This window comes from Lagopus leucura, unplaced genomic scaffold (assembly GCF_019238085.1).
Source record: "Lagopus leucura isolate 7727_CA_CO unplaced genomic scaffold, USGS_WTPT01 50478-1_obj-0_obj, whole genome shotgun sequence".
Lineage (NCBI taxonomy): Eukaryota > Metazoa > Chordata > Aves > Galliformes > Phasianidae > Lagopus > Lagopus leucura.
In genome coordinates, this window is record NW_024965419.1 from 1 (window position 1) to 11899 (window position 11899).

At 58.4% G+C, this 11899-nt stretch overlaps 1 protein-coding gene across 2 annotated transcripts; it reads right to left on the reverse strand.

Annotated features, from left to right (window-relative positions):
- Positions 1 to 2226: 2226 nt before the first annotated feature.
- Positions 2227 to 6581, reverse strand: LOC122192100 (guanylate-binding protein 1-like). Of its 2 annotated transcripts, none has more exons than XM_042892565.1 (11): positions 6495 to 6581; positions 5400 to 5616; positions 5185 to 5312; positions 4858 to 4967; positions 4472 to 4674; positions 4144 to 4386; positions 3675 to 3955; positions 3322 to 3534; positions 3146 to 3248; positions 2771 to 3024; positions 2227 to 2692 (listed from the first exon to the last, which is right to left on the reverse strand). In XM_042892565.1, the coding sequence occupies exons 2-11, from the start codon at positions 5608 to 5610 to the stop codon at positions 2561 to 2563; spliced, it is 1878 nt and encodes a 625-aa protein (XP_042748499.1). In that variant the 5' UTR covers positions 5611 to 5616; positions 6495 to 6581; the 3' UTR covers positions 2227 to 2560. The 2 variants fall into 2 exon arrangements, with proteins under 2 accessions (XP_042748499.1, XP_042748500.1); XM_042892566.1 differs by lacking the exon at positions 6495 to 6581 and adding an exon at positions 5796 to 5817.
- Between the last annotated feature and the right edge of the window lie 5318 nt (positions 6582 to 11899).

Here is an 11899-nt window from a genome sequence, read left to right on the forward strand (position 1 = left end):
GGGAAGGGAAGGGAAGGGAAGGGAAGGGAAGGGAAGGGAAGGGAAGGGAAGGGAAGGGAAGGGAAGGGAAGGGAAGGGAAGGGAAGGGAAGGGAAGGGAAGGGGGAAGGGGCATAAGAAAAAAAAGAAGGAATCCAAATAAGCTGTAAAACTTACCTCTTCTGTATTTGCAGGTCTAATTTTTTTTTATGGAAGAGCTGTATGATTTTATCTCCTCAGTATCTTCATTCCCCAGTAGGGATGTGTTAGGGCACAGACTTCAGAAGAAAAGTCGAATGTAGAGCTTCCAACACTTGCTCTGTATAATGCTGTCCAGTCCTGTCTAGCTATTCCCTGCCTAAGTGAGAACTGCTCTGCCTGGGTAATGGGTGCATAGAGCAGCGTGCTCACAGCCCCACAGCAGAAAGCAGCTCTGAGAAGAAAACCATTTAAGTTCCTCTCTTCAACCCTCTCCAAGGAAATCTCTCACCTGGAGGCTCCTGGGGCCAAAGGAGGGAGGAGTGAAAGGAGGACGTGAATTCTGTCCTGACTGAGAAGTTTGAGTAAATATACTTTAAAGATAAAGTCATCACTCAGGTTCATGGTTTTCCAAAGGGTCGGGGGGCAATAGATCCACTGCTTTGGCTTTCTGGCCAAATTTCTAGGCGTGAAATCTAGCACTTCTAGAGATGTCTGTTGGTAAGGAGAGGTGTGCTGTCCTCTCGGGGACATGAGGAGCCCCCTGTCGAAGAAACATCTGTATTTTGGAGAAAGTTATTTGGGTTGACACATCTTTCTATCAAGTAGGACTTCATCTGCCGTAACATCTGCAGCCAGAGCTCTGTCTATGGAACAGAACACGGCAGGACAAATGGATGCAATAGGGAACAGGGCAACCAACCAACTCCAAGTCATCACTGCTCTGGAGTGCAGTTCTTAGAGCCAGGTACTGGGGAAATCAGCAGTCCATGGAAGTGGGCTGTTAACTCTTTAACCCCACATGAAGTTATGATTTGGAACGCTGATAAATCATAAAACCATGACATTCCACCCCTTATTCTACATCATACATCCCACTTCATATAAATACAAATACACAAACGAGCAGTAATTAACAGGCATTACACACACACGTCTGTATGCACACACATACATGGAATTACTCACTGCGCTCCCCCAGCACCAGATCCCCTTGTGGCACACACCGAACATCCCCACTTATCTCCATCCCCCACCAAGTGCACCCGGCTCCCTGGGCACAAGCATTTCCACAGAGAGGCTTTCCCTTTCCAGAGGCTGGAAGGACCCAAACTGCTTTTCCCAACTTCTTACACGTCCCGCAGGGACCTCATCTCCCTCTACAGCATGCAGGGAGCTGGGCTGGGTAGGACCGTCGTCACTGATTGATCCTTGAGTGGTGACCAACCAAGTGGCTTCTGCCAAATACTTCTCCCAGTGCTCAAACGTTCATTGCTTTCAACATGGCTTTTAACACCCCGTTGTAGCGTTGGATTTTACCAGAGGCTGGTGCACGATGGGGGATGTGATAAACCCACTCGATGCCATCGCCTTTGGCCCAAATATCCACAAGAGAATTTTTGACACGAGTTCCATTACGTGACTCAGTTCTTTCTGGAGTGCCGTGTCGCCGCAGGATTTGTCTCTCCAGGCCCAGCATGGTGTTTCTGGCGGTAGCCTGGCGTACTGCACAGCCAGCAGTTGCCTCCACCATGGTGAGCACACAGCACCACTGCGAGATCGTGGCAAGGCGATGGAATCAACCTGCCACAACTCCCCACGTTTCTACTTTCGCCATCGCCCTTCCACCCACAGAGGTTTCATCCTCTTGCCTTGTTTGATTGTGTCACAGTCATGAATAGCCTGTGCAATAGCGCCCATAGTTCAGTCCACCCCTCGGTCTCCAGCTCACTTATATGGTGCATCTCTTCCTTGATGGCCCAAAGTCTCATGGGCCCACCGAGCTAGAAACAGTGCACTTTTGTTCTGCCAGCCCAGGTCTATTTGAGCCACCTCAATTCTGGCAGCTCCATCTACCTGATGCCTTTTTCGTTGTTGTTCAGTTGCCCTTGGCAAATGACTGGGGCTGCGTTTCCACCCCTGGGGCAAATGATTTCAGGCATACCGAATGCCCCTCCAAGGGAAAGCAAACTGTGACCTATGTTCTGCGGTCAAAGGAATGGAAAAGAAGGCATTGGCAATGTCAGTGGTGGCAAAACACTCGGCTGCTTTAGACACCGGTTCATATTAGGCATCTTTTTTATTTTCTTCTTAAACTAGCATTTTCAGAAGCAAAGCACGACTCCAAAGAAATGCAAAGAGTACAGAAACATGAAGGTCACTCTTTCCAAAGCTACTGTTGACTCCTGTGCCTGAGCAAAGCAAGGAGTGCGATTCCCTAAGCAGATGAACAGCAATTCCTCGAGTAGATGGTCAGAAATTTGACACATTCACCAGTAGTTACATCCCACCAGAAGATCCCATCGCTTCCCAATTACGAGAGCACAAAAACACTTCCTGGCAGTGATGCAACCACGGGTACTGCCAATGTTCTGACTGAAGCATCACAAACGTAAAAGCACAAGTCTGACTGCGAAAAATGCCACTACTAGTGCAGTACTCAGCACTGGCAGTATATCAGCAGCCCAGTTTCTCCTGGTGTCCTGATGCTGGAAACCACCTCCGCAGTGCCCACCCTGGGGATGAGAAGCAAACCTGTTTGAGACCCCTCTGTTGATGCTGCATATCAGCGCACACGCGGTGCTGCTCCGTACCTCAGAATGAGATTGCTGCTTGCCCTCATCCGGCCACAGTCTCCTTCTCAGCCGAAGCGCTTCCTCTTCACAGCGGCGAGCCCGGTTCTCCATCTTCTGCAGTTTTTCTGCCGCCCTCTCCCTCTCAGCCTTCCACTCCTTCTCTGCCTTCTCATACCCATGAATCCGATCCTCCATCTGCTGCCATCTTTCCGCCTCCCTCTCCCTCTCAGCCTCCCTCTCCTGCTCAGCCTTCTCGTTCTGGGCTTGCAGATCTGGTGGCAGAAGCAGTTTACTGCACACGAGGAGCGGACCCCCAGCACCCTGGCAGTGCCGTTGCTGCCCCAGCCCCCCGCTGCTCCAGAGCTGGGAGCATTTCTCCAACCCAGACGTTACCTTTGATCTGCTCATCCTTCTCCATCAGGGCACGGTCTGTGCCGCAGATGCTCCTGGCCAAAGGCTCCTTGTCCCGAAGGAATTCCTGCAGGACAGCATCTGCCTGCGGGGCAGCGGGAGTGTGGCAGTCATGGGGTGAAGCGGCGGTGCTGGGCAGGGGCTGCTCCTCTTCCCACCTTCACCCCTTTGCCCGGCAGCGCCCGGTACCGCTCCACCAGCGCCTGTTGGTCCCCAAGGAACAGCTGGTGACCCCCCGGCACGAAGTAGACACCGCCATCGATGCGCTGCTCCACCTCTCTGTAGAGCTCCTGCAGTGCAGCCGCGCACTTCTCACGGGACGCCTCCTCGTTGCGGCTGCAGAACTCCAGCTTGGCTGCCTCCACCTGCCGCTGTGTGGGGGGACGCGAGGTGCGGGAATCAGTCGGGGACACAGGGGGCAGGAAGGAGCAGCACGATGCAGCTCCCATGGGGGATGCAGAGCCGAGCACGGTGCCGCGGAGCGGTGCTGGCCGAACCGGGGAGCGCCCACCAGAAGCTCCTCTCGGAAGCGCTCGACGTCGTCCGTGATCGTCCGTTCTGCAAAGAGCTGCAGCGTCTCCTTCTGGCACTGCTCGTGCAGCTCCAGCAGCTCCTCCGCCGTCTCCGTGGGCAGCTCTGCCCGCTGCTCCAGCAGCTCCCGGTACAGAACCGCAGCTTCCCGCACTGCCGCCGAGTTGCGCAGCTCTGCCAGGGCCGCCACCGCGCTCTCCAGGCACGGCACGGCCCCGCTCTGGATGGCATCCACGTAGGTCTGCGCCAGAGTGCCCAGCACTGCCATGGGCAGGACGGGATCAGAGGTCTCTCTTTTTTGGCCCTGGGAGCGGCCGTAGCCCTGCTGCCCCTCCCGACATCCCCCCGTGCTTCTCCTGCTCCTTCTCACCCGACCCAACACCCAGGAGCACCAAACACGGAGGCAGAAAAGCTACTCCGAGCCCCGCTGCCCCCAGAGCGTCACTCACTCTCCCCCGTTACTTTGCAGCCGCTGGGGATGGTCTTTGGTGGAGAGCTCTCCCAGATGTAGCTGCAGAACTTCTCCAGCTGCTGCAAGAACTCGGGGTCCATCCTATCGTCAGGGAGCTCCTCCAGGTGTTGCAGATCCCTCTTGCTGGCGGGCTGGTCGAAAAGGAAGCACTTTCTCTCGGGGAAGAACTGTCGGATGCATTCCCGCAGGCGGTCGTAGCGTTCGGCCTCCGGGCTGCCGCCTGCAGGACAGAACAACCACAGCTCAGCTCTCTGCTGCCTGCCAGCACCCGGCGCCAGCCGTGCCCGACAGCTCAGCATCCCTACCGCCCCTCAGCTTCAGCGCATTCTCCAAGTATTCATCCTCGGAGATCTCCTGCCCATTCGCCTCCAACCACAGCATGAAATCCCGCACTGCCCACACAAAGGTTGGGAGGAATGGGGCCAACCCAGCAGCAGCAGGTGCCTGGGCTCCGCTCTCCTCGGGGCTCTTAGTCAGCTTCACGCACTCTGCCAGCGTCAGCACGTAGCTGTGGGGCTGGGTAAGGAAAATGAGAGCTCGGCTCTGCCTGCAACGCCGCACCCCGAGCAGCTCCTGTGCACCACGGGGGTGTGGATGCCCCACAAAAGGCGGCTCTCGGAGGAGCTCTGTCGTGCAAAACCCACCGCCCCACGGGAACAAAGCAGGGAACCCCCACGGCCACCAAGGATACTGCAGGTTCTCCAGGGCCTGCTGGTCGATGGTGCCCTTGCTGTTGTAGATCAGGGTGCTGGAGAGCAGCACGGCCAGCACGAAGATCCACGTGTCGTTCTTGGTGTCTCCCTGCAATGCACACCGCGCTGTGTCCCCCTCCAGCACAGCAACGCAGGGGGGGAGCAAAGCCCCGCGCTCTGAGCACCGACGGCCACGAGCTCGGATGCGAGGACACCCAAGCACCCGACCCCTCCGCACTGCAGTGCTGGAGGCGGAGCAGGAAGCTCTGCCCACAGCTCTACGTGCAGTGGGGCTGCGTGGAGGGAAGGTGCTGCTTCTCCCCAACCTTCTCCACGTCTCCCAGCCCTTCGGTGTCCAGCAGCAGCAGCGTGTGTCCGGGCTGGAGGGGGTGAGGCACGCACCACATCCAGATTCCTTTGGTGTGAGCCTGCACGCTGGAGCCCAGGGAGAAACCTGCGTGGGGGACGAAGCGCAGAGGAGGAGAATCCCCAAAGCAGGGGCGCACGTCGTCAGCGATGCCCATCCCAGCCCTTCCCTCACCCGTCCTCCTCCCGGCCAGCCGGTTCATCAGGTAGGATTTGCCGCTGCGGTACAGCCCGGCGATGGCCACCACCACCACGGGCTGCGTGATGTTGGCCAACACCTGCAGGGCGTCCTGCCGCACCACCAGCCCCTGCCCTGTGTGGTTCTCGACGAGGCACATGGGCTCCTCCATCTCCACCACCGACGCTGCGGATGTCAGGGCTGCCATCACAGCCTGCAATGGGAACGGCGAGACTTTGTGACGGGGCGCCGGCAGCCGTGCTCCGATTCACCCCGCTCTGTGTCTCCAAGCAAAGCATTCTTTGCTCCTTTGCACAGCTCCCTTCCTTCTCGATTTGCTCCTTCCTGGGCAGCACATTGCAAAGACAACCATGACCTTTCCCCCCTTCCCACCTGCAGCCCCACAGCTCTGCAGCAGCGGGCTGTGTGGCTGCCTCACACCTCAACCTCTCCGCCCCCCCGTCCAAAGAGCAGTAGGTGAGTCAGAGTGAAAGTGAAAGGCAAAGAGGGGAGAGGACTTTGCCTGGAGCCCAGCCTGGGCAAAGTCCTCTGGTCGGCTCCTGCCCGACCCCAGTATCTGCTGGGACGGTTTGGTGGGAACTCGGGCTGGGGAGAGGATGGGGCAATTCAGGGAGGGGAGGAAAGGATGCTGCAGCCTCGAGCACAGAGCTGCACTTCTGCCTTGCCGAGCATCACCCAGTGATGCCTGCTGAACAATCAGCAATGCATAGCGGAGCTCCGCGCACCCACCTCACCGCGCACCAGCCATCTGCAAATGCACCGAACCCGGCTCAGCCCTCCGTACCCCCGTGCCTTCTCAGCCTGCGGCAGCACCGCAGGGCAAAAGGGCGGCTCTGCTGCTGTGCAAAGAGGGGCACCCTAACCCTCCCAGCCCCCGTTGGGTCCCCACAGCCCCAGCGTCACCCCACTGCACCCCCTCCATTCCCCTCCATGTCCCCAAGGGTTTCCTCGGGGGTGGTTTTTCTTCCCTATCCCATCGAACACGGCTGTGCCACCCCCCACCACCCGGGCAAGGCTCCCTTCTCCCCTCCCTCTGCAGCCCCCTCCTCACACCCAGCCCCGGCCACTCACTGAGCAGGACTCTGCAGCACTGGGAGGTGAGGCTGCTTCTCCTCCGACTCCAGGAAATGGAGGTGAGTCAGAGGGAAAGTGAAAGCACTGGAGAGAGGATATGATGATGTCAGAGTCACAAAACGGCCCGGGTTGGGAGGTACCTCAAGGATGACGAAGCTCCAACCCCCAGCCACACGCAGGGCCACCGACCTCCACGTTTCACAGCAGCCCAGGCTGCCCAGGGCCCCTTCAACGGCCCCGAACGCCTCCAGGGACGGACGGGGCATCGCAGCCCCTCTGTTCAGCCCCTCCCCGCTCTCACAGCGCAGCACTTCCAGCCTCCAGCTGCCCTCCCTCAGCTCCCAGCCGTTCCCCGTCCTGCTGCCGTCTCCCCTTGCCAAGAGCTGACTCCCCTCCTGGCTGCAGGCTCCCTTCGGGCGCTGCAGGCTGCAATGCGCTCGCCCCCAGCTCCTCTTCTCCGTGCTGACCGAGCCCATGCTCGTGGGGGGAGCTGGGACTCTTCACCTGGGACTCTTCGCCACCTGGCACTCTTTCTCCTTTCTTCTCCCTCCTCCTCCTGCACTTTCTCCTGCTCCTCTCTTTCTCCTCTTTCCTCCTCTCCCTCCTTCTTTCTCCCCTTCCTCAACTTCTTCCCTCTTCCTCTCCCTCTGCCTCCTTCTATTCCTCCTCCTTCCTCCTCCTCCTCTTCCTCCCCCTCCAGCCCAGCTCCCTCAGCCTGTCCTCACAGGGAGCTGCTGCAGCCCCTGATCGTCTTCGTGGCTCCTCCGGCCCCTCTCCAACAGCTCCCTGCCCTTCTTGTCCTGGGGGCTCCAGCCCTGGGCACCACACTGCAGATGGAGCCTCACAAGAGCAGAGCAGAGGGGGACCTTCACCTCGCTGTCCCTGCTGCCACCCCTGTGCTGATGGAGCCCAGGATCCCATTTGCTTTCCAAGGAGCACGCTGCTGGCTCACGTTCAGTTTTCCATCTATCAAGACCCCTAAGTCCTTCTCTGCAGGGCTGCTCTCAATGCTGCTCCTTCCAGTCTGTATGGATGCCTGGGATTCCTCCGGCCCAAGTGCAAAACCTTGAACTCTGCCGTGCTGAACTCCATCAGGTTCACCCAGCCCCACCTTTCCAGCCTCTCGAGATCCCTCTGCATGGCATCCCTTCCTTCCACCGCTCAGCTTGGTGTCGTCAGCAAATTGCTGAGGCTGCACTCCGTTCCGTCATCGCTGTCATTGATAAAGATGTCAAAGAGCACCGGTCCCAAGGCAGAGCCCTGGGGGACACCGCTCAGTGCCGGCCTCCACCTGGATGTAGAACCATTCATTACCATCCTCTGCAGCCTTTCAACCAGTTCCTTATCCATTGCATGCTCCACCTGTCAAATCCACGTCCCTTTGATCTGGAGATAAGGACGTGGTGGGGGACCGAGTCCAAGGCCTCGCTCAAGCCCAGCTGAATGACATCGGTCGCCTTTCCCTCATCCACTGATGCCACCCCTCCATCACAGCAGGCCACCATGTTGGTCAGACATGACCTGGTGAAGCCATGCTGGCTGTCTCGGATCACAGATCCATTCCTCCTGTGATCAAGCATGTTGCCCAGGAGGATCCGTCCCGTGATCTTCCCAGGCCTCATGACTTCCTCCTCATGCATAACCTAAATCTCCCCCAACTCACTTTAAAACCATTCCCCCTTGTCCCATCTCCATCCACTCTTATAAACAGCCGTCCCCCTCCTGTTTATTCGCTCCCTTCAAGCCCTGGAAGGACTCAATGAGGTCCCCCTGGATCCTTCTCTTCTCCAAGCTAAACAAGCCCAGTTCCCTCAGCCTTTGCTCATAGGAGAGCTGCTCCAGCCCTCTGATCATTTTAGTGGCTCCTCTGGGCCCTTTCCATGTGCTGGGGGGTCCCAAGCCTGGATGCAGCACTGCGGATGGGGTCTCACAAGGCTCCTGATTTGGTGCCTGGGAGCTTTGTTCTGACCCCACCTGCTGTGGCTCCTGCTCAGGGGGGCTGCGACGAGGCTCAGGGGGTCTGAGCACAACAGGGGGGTGTGAGGTTGTGTGGAGCAGGGAGGGCAAAACTGTGTGGGAAAGAGCAGGGGGTCAGGAGGGCAATGGGAGCGTTAAGGAAAGTGGGGCAGGGCTGAAGGGCAGCTGGGGGATGGGAGGCTGTGCAGAGAGAGGCTGTGAAATCAGCAGCAGGGCTGGGTATTTCTCAACCCTGAACAGCAGCCGTGCATTGCTGCAAGGATTGGGACTGGAGCAGCACCAGGATGCAGGTGGGAAGGGAAGCATCGATGCTGTAACACCGGGAAAGACCAGGGTGGTGGGATGGCGACACAGGGGGTGTCAAAGGGACTAGCAGAAGGGAAGGGGGCTGCAAAGCGAAATGAAAGCGCTCAGCCATCTCTGAGCATCTCTGAGCCCACGGGAACAATTCTCCAAGCAGAGATCCTTCCCCTGGGGCTCTCAGCCCTTCCATGCAGTCCTGGCACACAGCTGAACTGCCTTCACCGTGCTCCCAGGGCTGAGCCCTTTCCCAGCGGTTCAGGCTGTGACTCCACAGCTCCCTTACATCAGCGTCGCCCCGTTCTACAGAAAGGGCAAGAAGGGTTTGGGAAACTGCAGGGCAGTCGGCCTCATCTCTGTCCCTGGGAAGGCGAGCAGCTTGTTGTGGATGCCATCCACAAGCAATTGAATCATAGAATCACAGAATCACCAAGGTTGGAAAAGACCTCAAAGATCATCCAGCCCAACCGTTCACCTCTTACCAACAGCTCCCACTAAACCACGTCCCTCAACACAACATCCAGCCTTTCCTTCAACACCCCCAGGCTCGGTGACTCCACCACCTCCCTGTGCATCCATTCCAGTGCCTGACCATCCTTTCCAAAAAGTAATACTTCCTCATGTCCAGCCTGAATCTCCCCTGCCGTAGCTTGAAACCATTTCCTCTGCTCCTATCACTGATGACACGAGAGCAGAGGCCGACCCCCAGCTCACTGCAGCCTCCCTTCAGGAAGTTATAGAGAGCAATAAGGTCTTCCCTGAACTCCTCTTCTCCAGGCTGAACATTCCCAGCTCCTTCAGCCTCTCCTCATATGGCCTGTGCTCCAGACCCCTCACCAGCTTTGTTGCCCTCCTTTGAACACGTTCCAGGGCCTCCATGTCTTTCTTGCAGTGAGGGGCCCAAAACTGGACACAGCACTCGAGCTGCAGCCTTACTAGAGCTGAGTACAGGGGCACAATCACCTCTCTGCTCCTGCTGGCAGCGCTGTTTCTGATGCAGGCCAGGCTGCCCTTGGCCTTCCTGGCCACCTGGGCACACTGTCGGCTCATGTTCAGCCGAGCATCCATCAATACCCCCAGGTCCATTTCCTCTACGCAGTCCTCCAGCCACACCGCCCCAAGCCTGTAGCGTCGCCTGGGGTTGTTGTGGCCGAAGTGCAGGACCCGGCATTTGGCCTTGTTGAAACCCATTCCATGGGCTTCAGCCCAGCTCCCAGCCTGTCCAGATCCCTCTGTGTGGCCTCGCCACCCGCAGGCAGATCCACACTTCCAGCCAATTTGGTGCCATCTGCGAATGTACCGAGGCTGCACTCGATGCCCTCCTCCAGGCCATCAGTCAAGATCTTGAGGAGGACAGGCCCAGCACCGAGCCCTGAGGCACGCTGCTCACGACCAGTTGCCAGCTGGATTTGACTCCATTCACCGCCACTCTCTGTGCCCGGCCCTCCAGCCAGCTCCTCACCCAGCACAGACTGCAGCCATCCAGGCCTCGGGCTGCCAGCTTCTGCAGGAGGAGAACTGGAGGAGAAGAAGGTGATGAGGAGCAGTCAGCACGGGTTCACCGGGGGAGAACGGCGCCCCACCAACCGCACAGCCTTCTAGGATGGGTGGAGGGGGGAGAGCAGGGGTGTCATCCAATGCCGTCCACCTGGACTTCAGCACAGCTTTGGGGACTGTCCCCCACAACCTGCAGATCGCAGAGCGTGGGGCAGACGAGCGGATGGGCTGAGAGACGGTGAGGACAGTGCCGACTTGGAGCCCTGGGACCAGCAGCGATGGCCAGGGGTTGGTGCTGGGTTCAGTCCTGTTCAGCATCGTCACCAACGACCTCGATGAGGGATGGGTGTCTGCTCAGTGAGTGCAGCAATGATACGGAGCTGGGAGGAAAGGCTGAGCAGCGGGTCGCTCAGCCTCGACAAAGAAGAAGGCTGAGAGGGGATCGGATCCATGCCTGCAATGGTCTCTAGAGGCCCCTTCCAGCCCCTACAGTTGTTTGTCCTTTGTCCTCATGCTGGGATGTCCCTGTTGTTTCGTGTCCCTAAAAATGGCCTCTTGATCCACTGGATGACCTTCAATATCAAGTGTCCCTTGCTGGGGTCCCTTGTCCGTCCTGGAGGCTCTCAGACTCCCTTGCGGATGTTAAACCTCAAGGTTGTCCCTCAGCGCCATCCCAGGACCTCGTGCTGGGACGACCTCCTTCTTTCACATCCCCCATTGTGTGACCTTCAACGTTGGGTGCCCATCAATGGTGTCCACTGTCACCCCTGGTGGCCCTCAGACCTCCGTGGGGACACTGGGACCCATGGATGTCACCCAACGCCATCCCCTGTCCTCGTGATGGGATCCTCGCGTTGTTTTGTGGCCCCACAGATGATCTCTTGCCCCACTGGATGACCCTTCAACATCCCTCAGCACTGTCCCTTGTCTCCCTGGGGACAATCCTGGGGACACCAGAGCTGATCCTTGTTGACACTGGGGTGTCCTTTGTCCCTTGGTGACACCAGGGTGGGTCCTTAGGGACATGAAGGTGTCTTTTGCCCCCTTGAGGATACCAGGGCTGATCCTTGGGGACACAGGGGTTGGTCCTTGGGGACACGGAGGTGTCACTTGTCCTCACAGGGAGACACCAGAGCTGATCCTTGGGGACATCAGGGTGCCCTCGTCCCCTTGGAGACACCAGGGTTGGTCCTCGGGGACATGGAGGTGTCCCTTGTCCCCTTTGGGGCACCACAGCTGATCTCTGGGGACACCAGAGCGGATCCTTGGGGACATGGGGCTGCCCCTCATCCCCTCAGGGGCAGTGGGGCTATTCCCAGTGACACTGCACTGTCCCCCTTCCCACCCCCCCACATTCCTGTTGTCACCATACTGGTGGCCACATCCTGTCCCCACCCCAATCCCAGTTCCTCCTTCCACAGAACAGGGTGGCACCGAGGGGGGGGGGGGGGGGGACACATGTTTGGGGGGTGTCACCATAGGAGTGGGACATTTCTAGGGGGCGGCAGTGGGGTGGTGGCACGTGTCCAGGGGTGGCATCGAGGGGGGTTGACACGTGTCTGGGGGTGGTGACACACATCCGGAGGGGGTGGCACTGGGGAGGGGTGACAACTGTCTGTGGGTGTCCC

What these genes read in the sequence shown, in the direction of transcription:
- LOC122192100 (XM_042892565.1), bottom strand. Translation starts at nt 5,610, where the DNA reads ATGGCAGCCCTGACATCCGCAGCGTCGGTGGTGGAGATGGAGGAGCCC. An exon ending in CAGGCCCTGGAGAACCTGCA is followed by an intron (nt 4,675 to 4,857) that starts GTATCCTTGGTG and finishes CCAGCCCCACAG; the next exon opens with CTACGTGCTGACGCTGGCAG. An exon ending in AGCAGCAATCTCATTCTGAG is followed by an intron (nt 2,693 to 2,770) that starts GTACGGAGCAGC and finishes TCTCATCCCCAG; the next exon opens with GGTGGGCACTGCGGAGGTGG.